The sequence below is a fragment of the Podarcis vaucheri genome, assembly GCF_965113315.1.
Source record: "Podarcis vaucheri genome assembly, chromosome: 18".
Lineage (NCBI taxonomy): Eukaryota > Metazoa > Chordata > Lepidosauria > Squamata > Lacertidae > Podarcis > Podarcis vaucheri.
In genome coordinates, this window is record NC_138756.1 from 4,825,772 (window position 1) to 4,847,017 (window position 21,246).

At 43.7% G+C, this 21,246-nt stretch overlaps 2 protein-coding genes across 4 annotated transcripts in view; one reads left to right on the top strand and one right to left on the bottom strand.

Moving 5' to 3' along the window:
* Positions 1 to 21,246, bottom strand: part of LOC309522824 (perilipin-3-like) — a 187,360-nt gene that overhangs the window by 138,756 nt on the left and 27,358 nt on the right. The window lies entirely within an intron of this gene.
* KDM4B (lysine demethylase 4B) overlaps positions 1 to 21,246 on the top strand; it is a 183,419-nt gene that overhangs the window by 52,072 nt on the left and 110,101 nt on the right. For all 3 annotated transcript variants that reach the window (XM_082206281.1, XM_082206283.1, XM_082206282.1), the window contains exon 6: positions 11,378 to 11,427. In XM_082206281.1, coding sequence (XP_082062407.1) covers positions 11,378 to 11,427 — 50 coding nt within the window. The remainder of the gene's footprint in view (positions 1 to 11,377; positions 11,428 to 21,246) is intronic.

The window sequence follows — 21,246 nt, forward strand, 5'->3', positions numbered from 1 at the left end:
CTGGGCATAAAGAGCGTATGGGGAGTACAAAAATAAGATGCACCCCCCTGAATCAATCCCTGGAAGAATATGTAATGTTCTTTGTTCATAGGAATACCGTAAAAGGGAAAGTCATGTTTTTTTTAATGTCTAAAAGGAAATTTGGATAAAGGCAATTGTGTCCACTCTGTTTGCTAAAAAGGAATGAGTTTAAATTATGAGAAAATGCATTTACGCTAAATGTTGGGAGTAGGCTGTGTTACTCTAGCAGTAGTTCAGCAGCAGAATGAGCTTCCTGGAGAAGGAGTGGGATCTTTCTGTGGAGGTTTGTTTCAAAATTAGAAGGAGAAGGAGAACTGCTGGATCAGCCCAAAGACCCACCTGGTTCAGCGCTCTTCTCACAGTGGCCAACCAGATGCCCCAATGAGCCCCCCTCCAAAAACGCAACCCGACGTTGTGTGTTGTGCGTGTGATGTCACACACACTCCGTGCAGGTATGTGTGCGCATGATGCCGCATGTCTGTGTTACAGCGGCGGTCACCTGCAATCCTAAGGGCCAGATGGCGCCCCTGCCCACTGCTATTGCTAGCAACTGGTAATGGGAGGAATATTGCCTCTGATGGTGGAGGGTAGAACTTCCTGTCTTGGCTAATACAAATAATAATAATAATTTATTATTTGTATCCCGCCCATCTGGCTGGGCTTCCCCAGCCACTCTGGGCAGCTCCAGCCGCTCTGGGCTGCTCCTCTTCAGAGTAGCAGTTGAAATAGATGTTCTCTATAAAGCTTTTGAAGTTTGTGCCCTTTTGTGGAGCAGGGAAAGACTGAATAGAAAAACTGGGGATGGCAACTGTCTACAATTGGGGTGCCCTCCAGGAGTTGTTGAGCTCTCAACTTCCACTTGTCACAGCTAGCATAGTCAGTGGTCAGGGATTTTGAGAACTGTAGTCCAGCAACCCCTGGAGAGTCCCATGTTGGCTAACCCTCATCTAATGTTGTTGAGTTGCAGGTGGAAACAGTTACGTTTGAATAGGGAGAACCAGCACAGGTTTGCCCAGGGCTGCTGCAAATAAAATTTTAACAGCATTCATTGCTTGGGGATAAGGTAAATGAATTTCCTCCCTTTGGCAAGAGAGAAGCCTGAAGGGGTGGGGGTTGTAATATAGTATAGATGGGAAGGTCTCTATAGATCACTTGGCCCTAGTGGCAGTGACGTCTCTGTATCTGTGAATCTTCTGCCTGCCTTGTCATCTTTTGTAGGTTTTCTGATTCAGTCATTGTATCCTGAGATGGCTGGTCTGTCTTCCTCTTTCTTGACACACTCATTTAATTTTTAAGCTCGCCGGGCTTTTGCTTATTTATGTTCATTGTGCTTGATAATAATTCTAAGCCATTAGAGGGGAAAATTGTATTCAAAAATGCTGTTTCACACTTTATTTGTTTGATGATCTGGAGTGATAGAAAATAACACATTTGCTTGCTTTTATAGTCTCATAATTATTCACATCCATCAAGCCATTCCAGGGGAATAAACAAAACACTGAGAAAACCGCACTATTAATAGCATTCTCTTCAGCAACAATGAAAAGTATCTTTCTCATGGGATTGTCCAGTTAGGAGGCTCCCTGTAAGCAACTATAAAGCTTCTGCTTTTTGCCAAGCAAACAATTTTTTAATCTGATTACCCTGTAGATTAAACATTAGAGGATGTGTGGTTGTTAGGGAAGTGTAGAACAGTCACAAATTGGAGACATGCTTTGCTCTGGTGGTTTACTGGTTAGGTTAGGCTAAGTTATACATCCACCAAGATTAATACCTCCTACCCGTCCCCTCCCTAAGGGCCCCCTCCCCAGCATTTTTGTATGAATTGCTACTCTTGGTGTGGCTTCTTGGAGGTAGGCCAGCTCAGGCAGAGAGATACAACAGACAGCCTTTTCTGAAAGTGGTTAGTTCAACCTGTTTCTTAATTGAGAATGATTGAGTGATCCAGTCATGCCGCACGGACAAAGTTGAATTACTCACATCCAGGGAGGGCTGAGTAGAAGCATCAGAGCAGTGAGCAGGCAGCCTGATCTGTGAGTGGCTATTCTGGGCTCACAGGAGCTTCTATTCGATTCACATTGATTTCAGAGCACTATCAGTTTCCTTATGACACATTAATATGGGCTTGGTGAAAAGTTAGGGAATTAGTGTGCTATAAGGTGTTCCTGAAGTGAACCTCTGGACAGGTATTGAGACTATGCATCCAGTGTAAGAAACTTAAGCCAACAACAAGAACAACCAAAGTTAAGTGTCAAATATGTTCTAAACAGTTTTAATGAGTGGTTATTTATAGTTAATAGTGTCACACAGAACGTTATTTTTGAATGATATTCACAAATTTGAACTCTATTGTTTTTATCTTGGAACACCCAGAACACCAATCCACCCATTCATAACTATATATTATTTCTGGTCTGTTGATGGCTTGAAATGTGGATAGGCTCCCCACTTTACAGGTGCTTCCTTGCTTGCTTGACCAGAGATGATACTTGTTTCATCTGTGACACAGATTAGCCTGCTTTCTCGGGTTACAGACGCTTCAGGTTACAGACGCTGCTAACCCAGAAATAGTACCTCGGGTTAAGAACTTTGCTTCAGGATGAGAACAGAAATCATGCGGCGGTGGCTGGAGGCCCCATTAAAATAATAATAATAATAATAATAATAATAATAATAATAATAATAATAATAATAATAATAATAAAATTATTATTTATACCTCGCCCATCTGGCTGGGCTTCCCCAGCCACTCTGGGCAGCTTCCAACCAAATATTAAATTACAGTAATGCATCAAACATTAAAAGCTTCCCTGAACAGGGCTGCCTTCAGATATTCTCTAAAAGTTTGGTAGTAGTTGTTCTCTTTGACATCTGGTGGGAGGGCATTCCACAGGACGGGCGCCACCACCGAGAAGGCCCTCTGCCTGGTACCCTGTAACTTGGCTTCTCGCAGTGAGGGAACCGCCAGAAGGCCCTCAGCGCTGGACCTCAGTGTCTGGGCTGAACGATGGGGGTGGAGACGCTACTTCAGATATACTGGGCCGAGGCCATTTAGGGCTTTCAAGGTCAGCACCAACACTTTGAATTGTGCTCGGAAACGTATTGGGAGCCAATGTAAGTCTTTCAAGACCGGTGTTATGTGGTCTCAGCGGCCGCTCCCAGTCACCAGTCTAGCTGCCGCATTCTGGATTAGTTGCAGTTTCCGGGTCACCTTCCAAGGTAGCCCCAAATAGAGCACATTGCAGTAGTCCAAGTGGGATATAACCAGAGCATGCACTACTCTGGCGACGCTGTCTGCGGGCAGGGAGGGTCTCATCCTGCGTACCAGATGGAGCTGGTAAACAGCTGCCCTGGACACAGAGTTGACCTGTGCCTCCACGGACAGCTGTGAGTCCAAAATGACTCCCACCTGGTCCTTCAGGGGTAAAGTGGTAGCTCAGGTTAAGAACAGTTTCAGGTTAAGAACGGACCTCCAGAACGAATTAAGTTCTTAACCCGAGGTACCACTGTATCTAAGAAAATAAGCCATGGCAACATTTAAAACACAAAACAATGCCAGGGCAGTAGTGGAAAACACAGTCAAGATTTATTGTGTGGCATGCAGAATATCCTCCCTGTTTGGGGAAGGATTTACACAGAACACCAGTCAGAAACTCTATAACTTTTTCTAGGTTCCAGAATTGTTGCAGTTAACTAATCCCCAGGCTACCTTATAATTTTGGCAGCTGAAGCCATGAAGAAAGCCATTCATAAGCTACCTATTTACTGCCAACAGCCTTAAGTTAGCTAATTTGTCGCATTGTGCTCCAAACTGTGTTTGCAAAGAGTATTAAGGCAACAGGCATAGCTTAATAGCTTAGTTCAGTGCACACTTAAATATATAAAGAGATGGTCATAGATGAATTCAACCTCTGGCTACTGCCAGGGTGCACTAGCTTTGCAGCCATTTCATAGTTGAAATGCCCTGGATGATTTTCTCTGCTCATCCAGTTTCTGAAATGAGACACACCTAGAGGGGAAGCTCTATCAAAAGAGTGAAGCCCTACAGAAAAATGTCTTTGTCGGAAGGGGGCAGGAAGCAGCTTCAGCTGTTTCATGTAGGAGAAGCAGGGGCCAGGAGGAGAGGAGCAGCTCTAAACCTGTTGGGTTGCTAGGGGCAACCCGAGAACCTTGACTTGCAAGTTTGCAGCCAAGGGAGCTAGTAACCGGCTGGCAGGAGTAACAGCTGAGATCTGAGGGATGAAATGGGGGCCGGCAGTGAAACTGATGAAAGCAAAAAACACTGTGCAAGGAACGAATTTTTTCTTAGTCAGTCTTAAAGGGGAGCTCTTCTGTGGGCTTGCTGGTAGGTGTGGGAAGTGATAATTTGCAGAGCCCTTGAAATGCAGGGTGGGAGGCTGTTGTGGCTCTTTGAGTGAGTGTCATAGACAGGTACTGAGTTTTGTGACTGCAAATCAATCTGTTACCCAGGAGATGGGTAGATATCTAAAATCCAGGCTTCTTTGGCTTATGCTGTTTACAAAGGGAGTGTGTAGGTGTGCTGTATTTGTAAAGAGAAGGTTTTATGTGTGCTTCTCTTTGTCAAGAAGGTTGTCACAACTTACTTAAGGAGTGAGCAACGTATCTTCTGAAGAGGGGGTGCTTTTCAGCTTCTTGGAATGCAAAGATATGTCCTACATGGTGAGAGCTACTGAATTCCAGCAACGTTGCTCCACCTCACTATGAACTTTTCCTGGCTGTGCTGGCTTGGCTCTTAGATTTAAAAAGGATGTATTTTTTGATCCACTGGGGTTAGGGGAAATCATTTGTAGTTAGGCGTTCAAAGGGCCAGATAATACCTGGGCTCAATGGGTTGCATATCATAAATTTCTCACACCTCTTTTTAAATGTTTCAGCACTAATAAATACATGTGGCATGGAATACTGGTGCTTGTGATTCTACCCCCACCGCTGTACCAAGTATAGTTCACTTTTCCCAAGGTTGGGTTGTTGTATCCAATGTCAGTAGACCCACTGAAATGAAAGGAGATGACAAATCTAGCTCCATTAATTTCAGTAGCTCTAGTCTGAGTAGAATTTCGCTGGGTACAACCCCTCTGACTTTAAAGTTTATATCCTTGTTTTGAAAACTTACATGTGGCAGCTTGCTCTAGTAACATGCTGACATTTGGCAATTCTGAATATTTGTTCGGGTCATGCTCTCTCCTTTTTAAAAAATAAAAGGAGATTTCTATGTTAACCACTTGCCATTATAAACCTTATTTTTCTAGGGTGTGTGTGGCTTATCTATTATGACAAATGCATTTACAAGATGAGATCTGGAGGTAGTGCTGTGCCTGGGCCTTGCTGCAGCCGTAATGGAAGGGTTTCAGAGCAACTGGCAGAAATGATATTTCTGGATATTTGAACATCTCCCTTTTGTTTTGACACCTCGCCTTGAGGTTAATGAGCGAACAGTTTGATCTTCCCTGACATTTTGACTTCCTCCCCGAGGATAGCCTGTTATCACTGCCTCTCCTCGAGCAGAGAAACCAGAGAGCTTAAAACAGAAGATTAAATTGCTGTTTGGCGATAGGCAGGTAGGTTAAGCACTGGAGAAAGGAGCTGGTGGCCATCAGGGTGGACAAGTGGGGAAGCTATCCCACCAGAGTGGCTAAACTGGTAAGGTGGTTGGGTGCTGAGGTTCCAGATAAGAATTCCTATGGGTACAGTTGTTAGCTACCTGGAATTTCCTATGGAAAGCTAGCATTTGGCATAAAATACGGATCTCTAAGAAAATGTGGGGTTGTGATACAGATTATTAATGTAGCCTTATGTCTTAAGAGGCTATGCTGTGCGCTGGGCTCTGATCTAGCTTCTGCCATGAGCTTGCTTAATGGCCTCAAGCAAGCCACTGTGTCTCTGCCTCACCCCTTTCCCCGTCTGCAAGATATGGATAGCAAAACTGCCCTACCTTACAGGGTTGTTTGGAAAGATATGGAGTGCTTTGAAAACCCCAAAGAGCTACAATACAGCAGCTGTATAGATGTGAAATGTTACTTTGAAGGAAGGCTGCTGGTAGATGGGATGTTAATCAGCAGGGCGTGGTATACAGAGACTACGGGAGTCCTGTTTTGCCTTCGGATTAATAAGATGTTTTTTCAGGGATCAGTGCCTGTGTCAGGCTGCAGGGAGAAATATCTTCTGAACTGCTGCCAGTGACTGAAAACCAAAGATCCTTGTTCAGTGTTGGTATTCCTTCTTGCTGTTTTTGCTACCTAAACATACACACACATACTTAATCATGGGGAAGTGCAGAGAACATGGGCGGGGTGCGTTTAGGCAGAGACTACCCCTTAATTTTCTGATATCATGCATGGTGCTGGGGAGGGGTGCCTACTTGAACAAAATATTGCCGGGGGGTGGGGTGGGGAGGTAAGCCCCACCCCGCACAATCAACTTCATGAAACGGTACTCACACACTATTTGGCAATGCCCAACAACTGGGGGGGGGGGTCCTCTCAAATATTTTAAGGGGAGGTCTGAAGGGACCTCAGCCCCTATGATTTGGCTGCTATTGCGCTGCAGAAATACTTCACATTGAGATGTTAGAATAACACCTGCAGAAACCATGCCATTTTAAGACTTCATTTTGTGGGGGGGAGGTGCCAGCATCAATTTTTAAGGTGATTGCATAACCAGATTCCTGAAACATTTCTAGGTCTGATCCTGTGAACTTGAGAACTGGAAGCCAAAGTATTAAATCAGGGTTTTATTTTGGGACTTGCTCCTCTATCAAATAGCCATTGTATGTTGAAGTTGTAGTCTGTCTGTCTTTCTGAATAAAATCCATGGACTTCTGTTTTCTCATGGGGATTCTAATCTGATATGACTAATTATTGTGGGTTCTTTATACGTGCTTGATCGGTTTCCTTCTGAGAACAAATGGAGGACAACAGCATTTGATGAGCAACGCATGCTCTTAATTTTAGAGGTTTGGGGTTTTCAAAAAGTCTTTGAGATAATAAAACCTGGTTAAATCCTCTAACACCTGTTCCTTAGGGGAATATGAGGGTCACTTGCTCTTGTTTGTGGAAGACATTGCTCAAGCAGAAACCAAAAAGGCTTAAGCTGAACATTAACAGTGTGATACAGTAGTTAGAGTGTTGCATTAAGATCTCGGAGACCAGGGTTTGTATCCTCATTCAGCCGCATGATCTTCATTGTCTCTCAGCCCAGCCTACTTCATAGTATTGTAGTAAGGATAGAATTGATGTGAGAGAACCACATACACAACCTTGAACTCCTTGGAGCAAAACTGGGATATAGATTGAATGAATAACTATGGTTGCTGGTGCAACGGTATGCCCAGGTCATTTGGAATATTCCAGGAGAGGGAGGGATGCAGGCAAAGCATTTCAGAAGCCACTCCAGCTTATCTTGCCCTCTTCTTACCCCCAGCAGTTGCACTGTGAGAAGTGTCCTGATGAAATTGTATGTGTTTATATACAACACACACACACACACACACACACACATATATATATATATATATACACACAAACTTAGTTGGAAGGAATTTTTAAATTTTGTTTCGACTACGGCAGACCAACACGGCTACCTACCTGTATGTTGACACTGTTTGCTCTGTTAACCTTATAATGCAATTTAATGTTACCTGTAGTTTGCCTTGGAAGGATTTGTATCCTGACAGGTGGGATATAAATAACTGAAATAAATATCCATCACATAGGAGTGCATTAGGTGGCTGTTTTAACTGGATTAATGCTATCCATTAGTTTGCTCTCTGATTTCTAAACCTCCATGACTTAGGGGCTCACAATTCCACTTACAGGGGCAGTGATCCTTCTGCCTTATGTGTGTGACGAACTGAGCCGCTGCCTTCTTCTTGGAGCTGGGGAGAAGATGCAAGATCACATCAACAGTTGTGCTGTGCTTCAGAGGTGCTGCGAGGGCCTCTGGAGCACCTCAGAACTACCAGGTTGATCCTCTGTCCCTCTATATATTAAATGTTGGAACAGGGGAGGGGAGCGAGGCACTGTTGCTGAGGTTTGGAGATGCAGCACAAGTCATAGGCAAGACCCCACCCATCTTGGGTGGGCCAGAGTTCTGGCAACCACAGCTCTTTGTTGACTTCTTCCTATAGCCAAGAGAGAGCATTGCTGGAGGAGGGTTAGGTTTCACCCCGTCCCATCCATCTCCTCCTTTGTTATGTGGTTCTGTATGTGATGTGCTACTAGTGCAACGGCTGGGCTCAGTTCATTTTTTCTTCCATTCTTAAATTTGTTGATCACTTGAAAGAAGGCACTGAGTCCCCTCCTGTTAAATGCAAGCCAAGCGTGCTCTGGCTGTTCTTTCCATGTGTTTGTTGGCCATGGGCTGCAGATATTTCCTCCTATTCTGCTTTTAAGCGCATTAACACAATTTTCTGGGTTCCTGTCCAAGCAAACTCCTTTTAATTCTCTCCCTGGGACTCCTCTCTAGAACTTCATGCATTGCCTTTGCAGTCTGCAGACTCTGATAACGCAGTAACCATGTTCCAACATATTAAACTTTTAACATCCTCAAGATTCAATTAATCTTATCTTTACAACTCCCAATTACAGGCACTAATTAAGTGAAAGTAGCATAGTAGACCTAAGGATGTTGCATTAATCATCTGCTGCCTCATACGCCTTTTCCAAATCCTTCGACATATTCCCAGAAGGAATGGAATAGTTCAGTTCCTGTTCATTTTTAAAATTATTTTTAGGGTTGTTAATCCCACAAAGGAGTGTTTGTATCTGGATTAATTTACTCATTTGTTTCATGTTACCGATAAATGGCATTAAAAAAATTAAAAAGTCCAAGATGAGCAAAACTGAATTATTTGATAATTACACAGTTTAAAGGGCCATTGTTGTGGCTTTAGTTAAAAGAGTTGTGGGTCACACTAAAGATTTCTTCTTATTTCATAAGATTAGCTGTTACAGGATGGCTTTCTGTTCCTGGAAAATTGTTTTTTGTTTCTGTTTTAAGCTGCCAGTTTAAATCAGCTTAAACACTAAGTCTTGAAGAATCCTCTTTCCGTACAATTTTTCTTCCTGGACATCCTGTTACATTAGATTTTACATTATGAGTCTTCAGATCACTTCAGAGGGCAGAAAATATCACTTTGGTCTAGGGAGAATTTAGGATATGATTTCCATTCTTTCATTTGAATTTCCACTATGGTTAAAGCCACCGTTTTCAGAGTATTGCAAGCTTCCCTCACGGGAGGGGTGCAGCAGGGTGATAAATGAAGCACTGAGTGTGTACACAAGCACCGAGGCAAGAGTATTATTTCCAGGAGGCATGGGGAATCTGTCTTAGCCAGAGGGCTAAACCTTCTGGGGCCACATGCTAGTGGTGGGTTGAGCCAGAGGCAAAAGTTCCCTTTGAGGAGTAGAGGCTACATTCTAGCCATGCAAAAGTCAGGTTTCCACCTGCTGTTTATGCAGTTCTAAATCATTCTGATTTTGCTGCTTGTTGGAACAAGGGGCGAAGAGCTATAAACAGCCTTGAGGTCCTGCCCTCTGACCAGTGAAACAGAACAGTGGTACCTCGGGTACAAACACTTCGGGTTCCAGACGCCGCTAACCCTCACGTTAAGATCTTTACCTCAGGATGAGAACAGAAATTGTGCGCTGGCGGCACAGCGGCAGCAGGAGGCCCCATTAGCTAAAGTGGTACCTCAGGTTAAGAATGGTTTCAGGTTAAGAACGGACCTCTGGAACGAATTAAGTTTGTAACCAGGATGCAAACGGGATCCGTTCCGGAGGCCCGTTTGCATCCCAAATGGAACGCAAGACGCAACAGCACGTCTGTGGGTCGCGTTTCACCGCTTCTGCGCATGTGCATGACGGTATTTTGACCATCTGCGCATGCGCGAGCGGCGAAACCCGGAAGTAACACACTCTGTTACTTCCGGGTTGCCGCAGAGTGCAACCCGAAAGCGCTCAATCTGAAGCATATTTATCCCGAGGTATGACTGTACTTGAATTATGAGGGAAAGGTAGAAGAGGCCCTGAGGAAATGCAGAAGTATCCAAATGTGTAGGACCTCCTGGTTCAGTTATTGGTGCAGAGGGTGGGTGGAGATTAGAGCCTATGGCTTGCTCCAGATATCTCTTCAGGGAAACCATGGTGGATGGAGGGTGCCAATTTGGGCCCCAGGATATGGGTGCCCAATGGCGCCCGCGACGTAACATGACACCATGACATCACGTTAGGTAGGCACGCTGCAGCGGTGCTTCTGAGGCTGCATGGTGTGGTAAGATTTCACGTCTTCACCACCTTGTTTGTTACCCAGGTGAGGATCAAGCACCTTTTGAATAAACCATAGAAACAGGGAAACTATTTCCAAGTCCACCCATATTTCGGGACCCAGTGTTGGTATTATAGCTATTGCAATAGGGCAGAGCTCACGCCACTCAACATGCCAGTTGAGAAGGTCTGCCCCAAGGCACTTTGGAACAAAAGCTTATATAGTAGTTCAAACACAGCAAACAAAGAGTCATAAAACATCTTCACATATATCAGGAAGCAAAGCACACATGGCTCCCTACTGGTATCATACTGGGGCTCCATACTGGACCCCCACATCACCTTGGAATGGCCCCGATGTGCCCAGACCATTTGACCATTTTAGGTCTTGGGTGTCTGGCGTTACCCTGGCAACCTAGCCTTCAGTGAGGGAAGAGCATCATAAAATCCTCTTCCTGGGTCTCAGATAGCTTCAAGGATAGCTGATTTACACTCTGGTTCTAAAACATCCTGCCATTTGTACCACTTTCAGGGGTAGATAAGGAGAGATGAAATGCAGTGTAGGAAGGGGGAAGACTCACAAATGCACAACACACTAAAATCAAGCCTAATACATTCTAATAGGTTAAATACAATTAAAGTGAAACACTGAAACGTTATTAAAATAATAAAAAAAATTCTACCAGAAGTTGTATTGGAGGCCTGGCAGGGCCTCGGACATTGCTTCCAAGGCCACGCCCAAAGCCTTGAGAGACCCTCTGATGCGGCTTTTGGTTTTATACCAGTCACTTGGAGGCTTCGCCGGGCCTCGGATGGCGCCTTGGAGGTCTTGTTGGGCCTCCGACAACTTCCGCTACAAAACCAGAAGTCGCACCAGAGCCCCGTGGTCTTAGCCCCCACACACAAAAAATGTGAGTGCCCAGACACCCAGCGTCCCCTAGAGTTGGTGCCAGTGTGGTGGATGGGGGTAAGTAGCGTAATCTACAAACAGGCTCTCAGTGAATCAGTGTGGTAATGAGCTCTGTTTTTAAAATTTCAGTGTTACTGATGGGCACTTTTGTTTCCGTTGCTAGGTATGCTATACCTCCAGAACATGGGAAGCGGTTGGAGAGACTGGCAAAAGGTAAGTTTGTATCTGCTAGTGACCTTGTATGTTCAAGCAACTGCCCAAGGCCTTATTTTTGAGGAGGTGTGAGCCAGTAATTAGGGGCTGCTTCAGACTGCGACACAATTCTATAACAGAAAGACCCATGCAGCTCATGTGCATTATATGATATATCTAGATTTATGAATTTTGCTATGTGCTAACATTTTATTTTAAAATACTTTTATATCATCTTCAATAAGAATATCTCAAGGCAGTTCACAAAAAACATTCTAATATGATGAATACGGTAAATACAGCAGTGACAAAGTCAGGATAAATTCAGCGCACTGGTATTAAGGATCAGGAAAGGCCTTGGAGAATAATTTTTAGCAAGTGCCAAAAAACTAGAACAGTAGATGCTTGCTTTATCTCACAGGGCAGGTGGTTCTATAAGCTGGGAGCCACAACGAAGAAACCCCTCCAAGTTGTCACAAGATTGACCTTTCGCAGGTTGTGCAACAACCATGAAAGCTTTGTTCAAATATTTTAGTGACTTGGGCTGGTCTATCCAGTACACAGCATTTCCTCAGATAACCTGTTCTAAGTTGTTTAGGGCTTCATAGACCCATTAATATGTTGGCAGCCACTGCAGTTCTTTTAAAAGTGGTGTAACATGCTTCTGGTAAGCTTCTCCTGTTAGCAATCTAATCGCCCTGGACCAGCCTTAAGGGCAGCCCCACGGCGAGCAGATTACAGTGGCCCAGTCTTGAGGTTAGAAATACATGGGACAACTGTGGTCAGGCTTTTTGAGACTGGGAACTCTTGAGGCGCTCTTAACCGCTGCAGCCAACTGGGCCTCCAGCTGCAATGATGGACCTAGGAGCACCCACAGACTATGCACCTGTTTCTTCAGTGGGAGTGCAGCTCATCAAAAACAGGGAGGTCACCTAATAATTCCTGGACATAGAAAACCTAGCCTCAGCTTCTTGGCCTCATCCAGACTGCTGCTGCATCCAGGCAGCATGCCACAATTTGTGCAGGCACATTGTCTTTGTCTATGATCTTTGAGAATTCTTGGAGAACAGGTGAAGTCTCTACAGATTGGAAGCGGGCAAATGTTTCCATCTTCAAAAATGGGGAAAAGGGAGACCCAGGTAACTACCACCTGGTGAGTTTGACTTCAATACCAAGGAAGGATTTAGACAGATAATTCAACAGTTGGTCTATGAGCATTTAGAAAAGGATGCTGTGATCACTATGACCCAGCATGGGTTTCTCAAAAATAGGTCATGCCAGACCAATCTGATTTCTATTTTTGATGGAATTACAAACGTTGTGGATCAGGGAAAGGTTGTGGACACAGTGTATCTTGATTTCAGTAAGGCTTTTGACAAAGTCCCCCGTGATATTCTCTCAAGGAAGCTGGTAAAATGTGGGTTGAATCATGTAACTGTAGGTGGATTTGCAGTTGGCTGACTGACCGAACCCAAAGTACTCATTAATGGTTCCTCATCATCCTGGAAAAAAGTGACAAGTGGGGAGGCAGGGTTCTGTCCTGGGCCCATTGTTGTTCAACGTCTTTATAAATGACTTGGATGAAAGAATTGAGGGGATGCTCGTCAAATCTGCAGATGACAGCAAACTGGAAGGGGTAGCTAATGTCACAGGAAACAGAAACAGAATTCAAAATGACCTTAACAGATTGGAGAACTGGGTGCAAAATGAATTTCAAAAGGGACAAATGTAAGGTTCTACACCTAGGGAGGAAAAACCATATGCACAAATATAGGATGGGGGACACCTGGCTTACTCGAAGTACATGTGAAAAGGATTTAGGTAGGGGTCTTGGTGGACCACAAGCTTAACATGAGTCAATAGTGTTATGCGGCAGCAAAAAAAAACCTAAAGCTATTCTAGGCTGCATCAATAGAAGTAGAGTGTCCAGATCAAAAAGTAACAGTACCACTGCATTCTGCCTTGGTTGGACCACACGTGGAATATTGTGTCTGATTCTGGGCACCACAATTTAAGAAGGATGGTGACAAGCTAGAATGTGTGCAAAGGAGGGGAACCAAGATGGTCAAGGGTCTGGAAACTAAGCCTTATGAAGTATGGTTGAAGGAGCTGAGTATGTTTAGCCTGGAGAAGAGACTGAGAAGAGATATGAGAGCCATCTTCAAATCATTTAAGGTCTGTCACATGGAAGAGGAAATATGTTAGTTTTCTTCTCTGGAGGGTAGGACTTGAACCAATCGCTTCAAGTTACAAGAAAGGACTTTCAAAAAAACTTTCTGACAGTAAGAGCTGTTCGACTATGGAACAGACTCCCTCAAGAAGTGGTGGACTCCCCTTCATACAGAGTTTGAATGGCCATCTGTCATGGATGCTTTAGCTGAGATTTTTGCATTGCAAGGGGTTGGACTAGATTACCCTTGGGATCCCTTCCAACTCATAAAATCACTAGCAGGAACTGAAGTATAGTCCCTTAATGCCAACCCTGCAGGCAGGAGCAGAATATTGCCTCCAGCTCCCAACCCACTTGATTGTAACAAAACATCCAAGCGATTTACGCTAAGCGAGTTTAGTAACACACCATGGTTAATCTTATCAAAAGCCACACCTTGTCACACTGCAAACAGCTTGTTAAAGAGTCAGTATGGAGTGTCTTCATTTGTTCTAGGTGAATACTATGAGTATAGCCCAGAAAGTGTCTTGAGATAAATTGGAAGCTCTCTGCCCCCAAAAGCAAGTGATACGAGGCAGAGCTCTTGACTGTCTTACCTGGTAGTGTTGGCGTAATCCTGAACTTGGAGTCAACTGCTCTTCTCAGTGTAACCACCACTGTGATGATGTACTCCAATCATTTCCTTAAATGTGTCACTCGAGCTTGGTCCAGAATTTTTTTATTAGCTAGCAGTAAGGATTGAGGAACTGTTCTTTGCCAAGGAACTGAAATAGCTTGAAAAGGCTAGCATTTTTCATCCAGTATGAAAAAATGAAAACTAGCTCTGGCGAGCATCCGAAATGAAATGTTGACTTGGTGCAAATGTATATGTGATGAAGTGTTGTGAGAGGACCTCTTGCAGCATGCACTTACTTATTTATTTAATTTAATGGATTTTTAAAAGTTGCTTTTCTGGGAAAGCCCATTCAAAGTGGGTTACAACATTCAGAATCCCCACAATGGGCGAAAAGTAAATAAGCTATAGAGACACAAACCTGTAAAAAAAAACCCTACAATTAAAACAATGACAACCAGACAACAAACAGTAATATGCCTGGAATAAATTTGCCAAAATCAGACCTCTCCGGATAGGGCCACAATTGGCATACCCGCTGAAACTGGTAAAGGTCGCTACTAGTCTCTGGGACTCCCCAGGCAGTGCAGAATCCAATATCACTCCCAAACAGCATATTTGACCCTTGAGAGGGAGTGCTACCCCCGTCCATTACCAGCTGTAATCCTCCTTCTGGAGCTGGGGTCTCCCAACCCACAATGCCTATGTCTTGCTCAGAGTTAATTGCAGTTTGTTTGCCTTTGTCCATCCCAGAGCGGCCTCCAAGCATCAGTTCAAATTTTCAACAGCCTCTCTGGGTTCAGAAGAGGAAACCAAAAGGTAGAAGTGAGTGGCACCTATTCTTGGATGTCTTCCTCCAGCTTCTTCATGTAGATGATAGATAGCATGGGGGTTAATCTAGAGCCCTGCAGAGCCCCATAAATCAATAGCCATGGGGAAGAGCAAAAGTCTCCCCGCATCACCTACTGAGTACATCCATCCAGGAAGGACTGAAAGCAGCCCAACCCCAACAGATGGCCCAGAAGTTACCATGATCAGTGGTACTGAATGCTTCTGCAAGAGCCAGGAGGACTTACAGGGTAGCGCACACACCCTGTTCATCCTCAGACATCTGCTGGGGTGACCGAGACTGTGTCCATTCCAAAACCAGGGCTGAATCCAGACTGGAATGGATTCAAATAACCAGCTTCATCCATAGCCTGGAGCTATGTGGCCACCAGCCTCTTAATCACTGCCCTTAGAAAAGACAGATTTCGGGATTTGTCAATAATTATTCAGAATAACAAATTTTAAATCCAGCTTTTTAAAGGAGTAGCCTTACTAACACCTCCTTGAGGCAGCTCTCCTTCCCTTAGGGAAGCACCGAGTCCTGATCTTGATGTTTTCACGAGCCCAGAATCAAGCAAGCAGGTGGTAGCCTCATAGCTCCAAGCACTCTGCCCACAACTTAACCACTTGAAATTTATGGCATCTTTTGCCCACACACCTCATGTTGGTGTATCAGTGCCTTGTTTTTCTATTTGGCAAATAGGGAATCTTTGTAGCAGTTCTGACTGAAGCTCAGAGAGTGGCAGGTTAACCTCTTTGAAGCTGTTACATTTTTGAACTTTCTGTTTTGCTTCCTGTTTTAAAACAAGCGCGGAGCATTCTAGTCAAGCAGTAAAGGATCACACAGAATATCAGAGCATTTATTAAAACAGTACATTATAAAAGAGCAGAACTTGATTGAAGCCCTTATAAAGAGCTTTCTTCCTCTTTGCTAGCTTCTGGACTGACAGGAGTGGGGTGGTCATGTGACCTGCTTGGGCCTCGGACAGAGGTGGCTACAACCACCTTAGCAGAGGCTATTCTATTTATCTCAATTCAAGTGGTTCCTTCAGATAACCAAGACCCCAGACTATTCAGGGCTGTACACACTAGCTCTTTGAATAGTGCCTGAAAACAAGCTGGTAACTAATGTATTGTTCTAAGGCCAGTCTGGTACGGCTGCCCCAGCCAGTTTTAATCAGTAAACTGGCTCCCATGCTTTAAATTAACTAATTTCTTTTAGTTACAGATAGGTAGCCGTGTTGGTCTGCCATAGTCAAAATAAAAAAATTCCTTCCAGTAGCACCTTAACGACCAACTAAGTTAGTTCTTGGTATGAGCTTTCGTGTGCATGCACACTTCTTCAGATACACATCTGAAGAATGTGCATCTGAAGAAGTGTGCATGCACACGAAAGCTCATACCAAGAACTAACTTAGTTGGTCTTTAAGGTGCTACTGGAAGGAATTTTTTTAATTTCTTTTAGGCAGCCTCCAAAGGCACACCCATGTTAACAATAGTCACATCAGTGACCTAGGAACGAAACCAGGGGCTCCTGGCGGGATTTAAATGGGTATGTTTTAAAATGCTTGTCCCAGTGGAAAGTGGCTTTAGATATGTGTGCCTTTCGAATGGTGTAGGCTAGGGCAGGATAGGCAATATCCCTCTGCTTGCTCTCTTGATCCTTACTGAAAACTTAATAATAATGCAGGATGTCTTCATAATACGTTTCTCATTTCTTCATTTGTATTTAGTCTGTTAAATACAAACACCATTCATATTGATTGCTGAGCATTTTTCATTTAGAAAGTGCTTACAGGTTCAATAATTGTGGATTTAGTGGGGCATAATTATCGAAGTTCTTTGTGATATATATAACAAGGCATGTGCTGGTTCAGCTGACAGTGTTATGTTACGGTCTGAATACCTATTTGTGGGGATGATAGTCTTCTCATCTTTCCTTGCCCCTCTCTACTGCACTATCAACTCCATGATATTTTCCCACTTTACACACCTTGAAGCAAACTGAATTCTTAAAAGCCACAGAATCAAGAGCACATGTGCAGACCTTCCATGTGTCCCTGATTTTCCAGGGATGTCCCTGATTTTCCAGGGATGTCCCTGATTTAGAGAAGCCATTTGAATGCCATCCTGTATAGGGAAGTTGTTGCTGTTTTAAATGTTTATTATGTTTTTATTTGTGTTGGAAGCTGCCCAGAGTGCTGGGGCAACCCAATAAGATGTGTGGGATATATATAAATAGTAAAATTATCATTAGGGAATGGGACGTCCCTATATTCATCAAAGAAATGTTGGAGGGTATTCATTTGGGCTTGTCCCCCCCCCCCATAAGGGCTAATATAATTTATGTGGTGAGGTGGCAGCTAACCAGAGATAGGCTAATTACTTGATAAGCAGACCCCTCTGTGACAGCCTTGTAGGTTAAAAGGTGCTATATATTATAGAAGAATACTGAGCAGATATCTGATAAAATTGTTCCATTGAGGATTTTTGGCCTGATATCATCTCTCTTTCTCCTTCTTCTTCTCCTTCTCCTCTCCCTTCGTCACACACATGTAAGTATACTGGTCAGAGCCATGCCGGCCTTTGAGATGCAATCTTTCTGTTTCCACTACCTCTCCAAACAGCAATAGCAAGATGTCAAGTCTACTCCCTGTGTTAATATTTAAAATACTTAAACTTAAAACTTGGTTTATTCACTGGGGGAATATTTTAATGCAAGCCATCCTTCACCTACTTGAATGCTTTGAAAGGGAAGTGACCGCGCTTCAGCCAACATGGAATAGGTTTTTAGGGACTGGCTTACTCTCACTTTACCCACACTCTCTAAGAATATAGTGGTGTAGGAGGAGCTGCTGCTACCACTTGACAACAGGAGCACATCCTCCTCTGCATCTGAGTCTGTGGCCTTAAAGCAGTGGTTCTTGTTGCATTGTCAGAGATCAGCTTCTGCTGTAGTCAGCTAACTGTTGCTTGAAGGAGGAGAATAGATTGGTGTGAGGCAGCAGTGTTTTATCTTACCCCTTTTCCAAGATTGCAGAGTGAGTGGGGTAGAAAACCACAGCATCATCTGGCCTTGTTGTAAGTGACTGTAGAAGTGAGTCCCCTCCCTTCCAAAGGAATTCCAAACAGCAAGGTAAAGCAGGGTTTTATTTAGTAGCACCAAATTATATTACTGGAAGTTTAGAGCTGCTGGGTGACAATGAACACTATCCAGACAGCTGCATCTCCCCCCTCTTACTTTCAACACCCAAAGTAGTCTGTCAGTGTGTGAAGCCTTTTCTTTGACATACCTAACTGACCATTTCTTTGGGGGGGGGGCAGGAGGCAAAAGAAATAAGGCTGGTCAGTGATTGGACTGAAATTATAGTGTCAAGTAAATAGAAAAACACATGAGGTGCCCAGATGAAGGAAACCATCATCGCCTTTCTCTTGGAAGCCATTCACTCTAGTGACATCGTATAAAATAGAAATAACATATTGAAAACCACTGACTGGAAAATGAGAGCTTCAAAGCAATTTTATATTCACACCATTTTCACTTGGTCATATGTCAAAGCTTTACAAAAACTACAATTTCAGCAAGCATAGAGCTCCATAAGTCCCAATTGCCCATAAGAGGGTATGTGTATGTGTATGTGGTGTTTTGTTTTGTTTTTTAAAATAGAATTTGGAAATCTGCATTAAATGAAAAGCATGGAGTGTGGCTTCATGCTTTTCATTTAATCATCCTTATTTGAACCTAAAGTTGGAACAACTTGGAAATTTTGGGTGTTGTTTTGTTGATAGCTTTGCTGAATTATTTAGCTCAGCACTCAGTGCTAGTGACCAGTCAGATGCCCCAGGGAAAACAAAATGATCAGGGTGTCAGTCACACCCCAGCACCTGTTAACTGAAGGTATACTGCATGGATGTTTGACTTCTAAGTTTTCATAGCTAATAACTGCTGATAGATCCCTCTTCCACATTAATTGGTCTAATTTTTTAGCATACACAAAACACCTTCTGTGTACGAATGTTTGCTTAAATGTATATTGCACTTTACCCTTGGCATACACAGGGTGGGTAACAACGTAATACAGTTGTACCTTCGATCCCGAACACCTTGCAAGTCAAACGTTTTGGCTCCCGAACACCGCAAACCTGGAAGTGAGTGTCCTGGTTTGTGAACATTCTTTGGAACCTGAACGTCCGACCCGGCTTCTGATTGGCTGCAGCCAAACAGAAGCCTGGCCTTGGTTTCTGAACGTTTTGGAAGTTCAACCTCCGAGGTACTACTGTACATTAAATCATTACTTTTTATAAACTTCTCTTAAAACCTTCAGACACCTGACAGAAAATAGAAATGTGTCTTCTTTCTGCTATGGCAATACAATGGTACCTCGGGTTAAGAACTTAATTCGTTCTGGAGGTCCATTCTTAATCTGAAACTGTTCTTAACCTGAGGTACCACTTTAGCTAATGGGGCCTCTCGCTTCCGCCATGCCACCGCGCAATTTGTGTTCTCATCCTGAAGCAAATTTCCTACCCCAAGGTACTATTTCTGGATTAGCGGAGTCTGTAACCCGAGGTACCACTGTAGCTGTTCCCCTCTGCTAGAGTTAGAGAAGAACTTTTCAGTTTCTAAGAGCCAGGCCTCAGCAGAAATGAGATCACAGTTATTTCCTTAATCATATCAGTAGTCTGTTTACCCTTTAGACTTGCATATTCCGGTCTTAAACAAACTCCCCTATAGCATTTGTGGTTTAGAAGGAGGTGGGGTCAGCATCTGCGGTGAAGAGCAACAAACAGCAGTAACGCCCTGCCTTCCAGTGCATCACTGTTCCAAAGATGTTCAGCGCATGGAATGAGCTTGCAATTAATATGGAAAATGAATAGCTGAGCTATAAATGGGCTCGCTGGGAGAGTTGCAGAGCCCATGGAGGGACCATTAATGTGTTGCCACGTTATTGGTGCTAATCACTTAAAATGTGCTCCTTTATTAGTAGCTTTAATGAGAGCCACTTAAACTGTGCATTAAAAAGAGGAACTGCAGAGAAGGACGATGAACTGGGTGGCAGGCACTCATAATTCTAATTGAAATGCTTTTAGTATGGGGGGGGGGGTGAGTTGCCAGAAGCCAGTAATTCTTTGCACTTTTAAAACCCTCCTCCATTATGTAGCATCAATTAGTGTTTTGTTGTTCAAGTGTTGGAATTATATTTTTCTCCCTGTATGTTTCCTCCTCTTCCCTACCTCCACTCCCAGCATTCTCCCCCTGCCTGCCCACTGGGACCTGTTTAATCAGCAGCATATAGTGGAAGCATTGACTGATGCAAAATCCCAAGGCTAGAGAGTGAGTTACTTCAGTGCCGTGAGTCATGACCAGGATCATAAAATCAGAGAATTGTAGAGTTGAAAAGGACCGCAAGGGTCATCCAGTTCAACCTCCTTCAACGCAGGAATCTCATCCATAACAGATAACCACACAACCTCTGCTTAAAACCCTTCAAGGAAGGAGAGTCCACAACCTTCCAAGGGAGACCGTTCCAATGTCGAACGCCTCTTACTGTCAGAACGTTTTTAGCCAGTATCTCCTTTGGATCATTCCAAGGGTAGAAAAATATCTTACACTCCCAGATGCCATTCTGAAGCCAGCAGCACATTGACACTAGCATCTGCCCTGTGCAATAATGAGAAAATGTAAATTCCTGGGTGCCAGAAGCAAATGCCAGGTGCCCTTGGGGAATTTTCCAAGTCTGCTTCCACATTATCCCAGCAGAATTCAGTTGTGCAGCATGTGCTGGAGCCAGAGCCCACAATGGTGTTGCCTTTGAGATAAGGTCCTTGTTTTCCAAATTTCGCAACAAACTCTTAACAGTACTCTCCTACAGAGACATGTGCAGTGAAGACAACTTTATCAGGGGCCAGTTCTTATAGGCATTAACATATTTGGTCACACTAGTTTATCCTCCCAGCACAAATGTTGCATCCATGCTTCAGGAGAGTTCCCAGATTTGCTTTTGCACATGTAACCAAACAAATTACTGTTCGAAAACAAAATTTATCATCTTCCTAAATTACCGTAAATTTCGCTCTATAACACGCAGATTTTTTCTCCTAAAAAGTAAGGTGAAATGTCTGTGCGTGTTATTGAGCGAATGTGTGGTCCCTGGAGCTGACTCACCTGAGCGCAGGGGAAAAATAGGCAAAAATAAGATGGGGGGGCGGGCGGAAGAGGGAAGGCAGA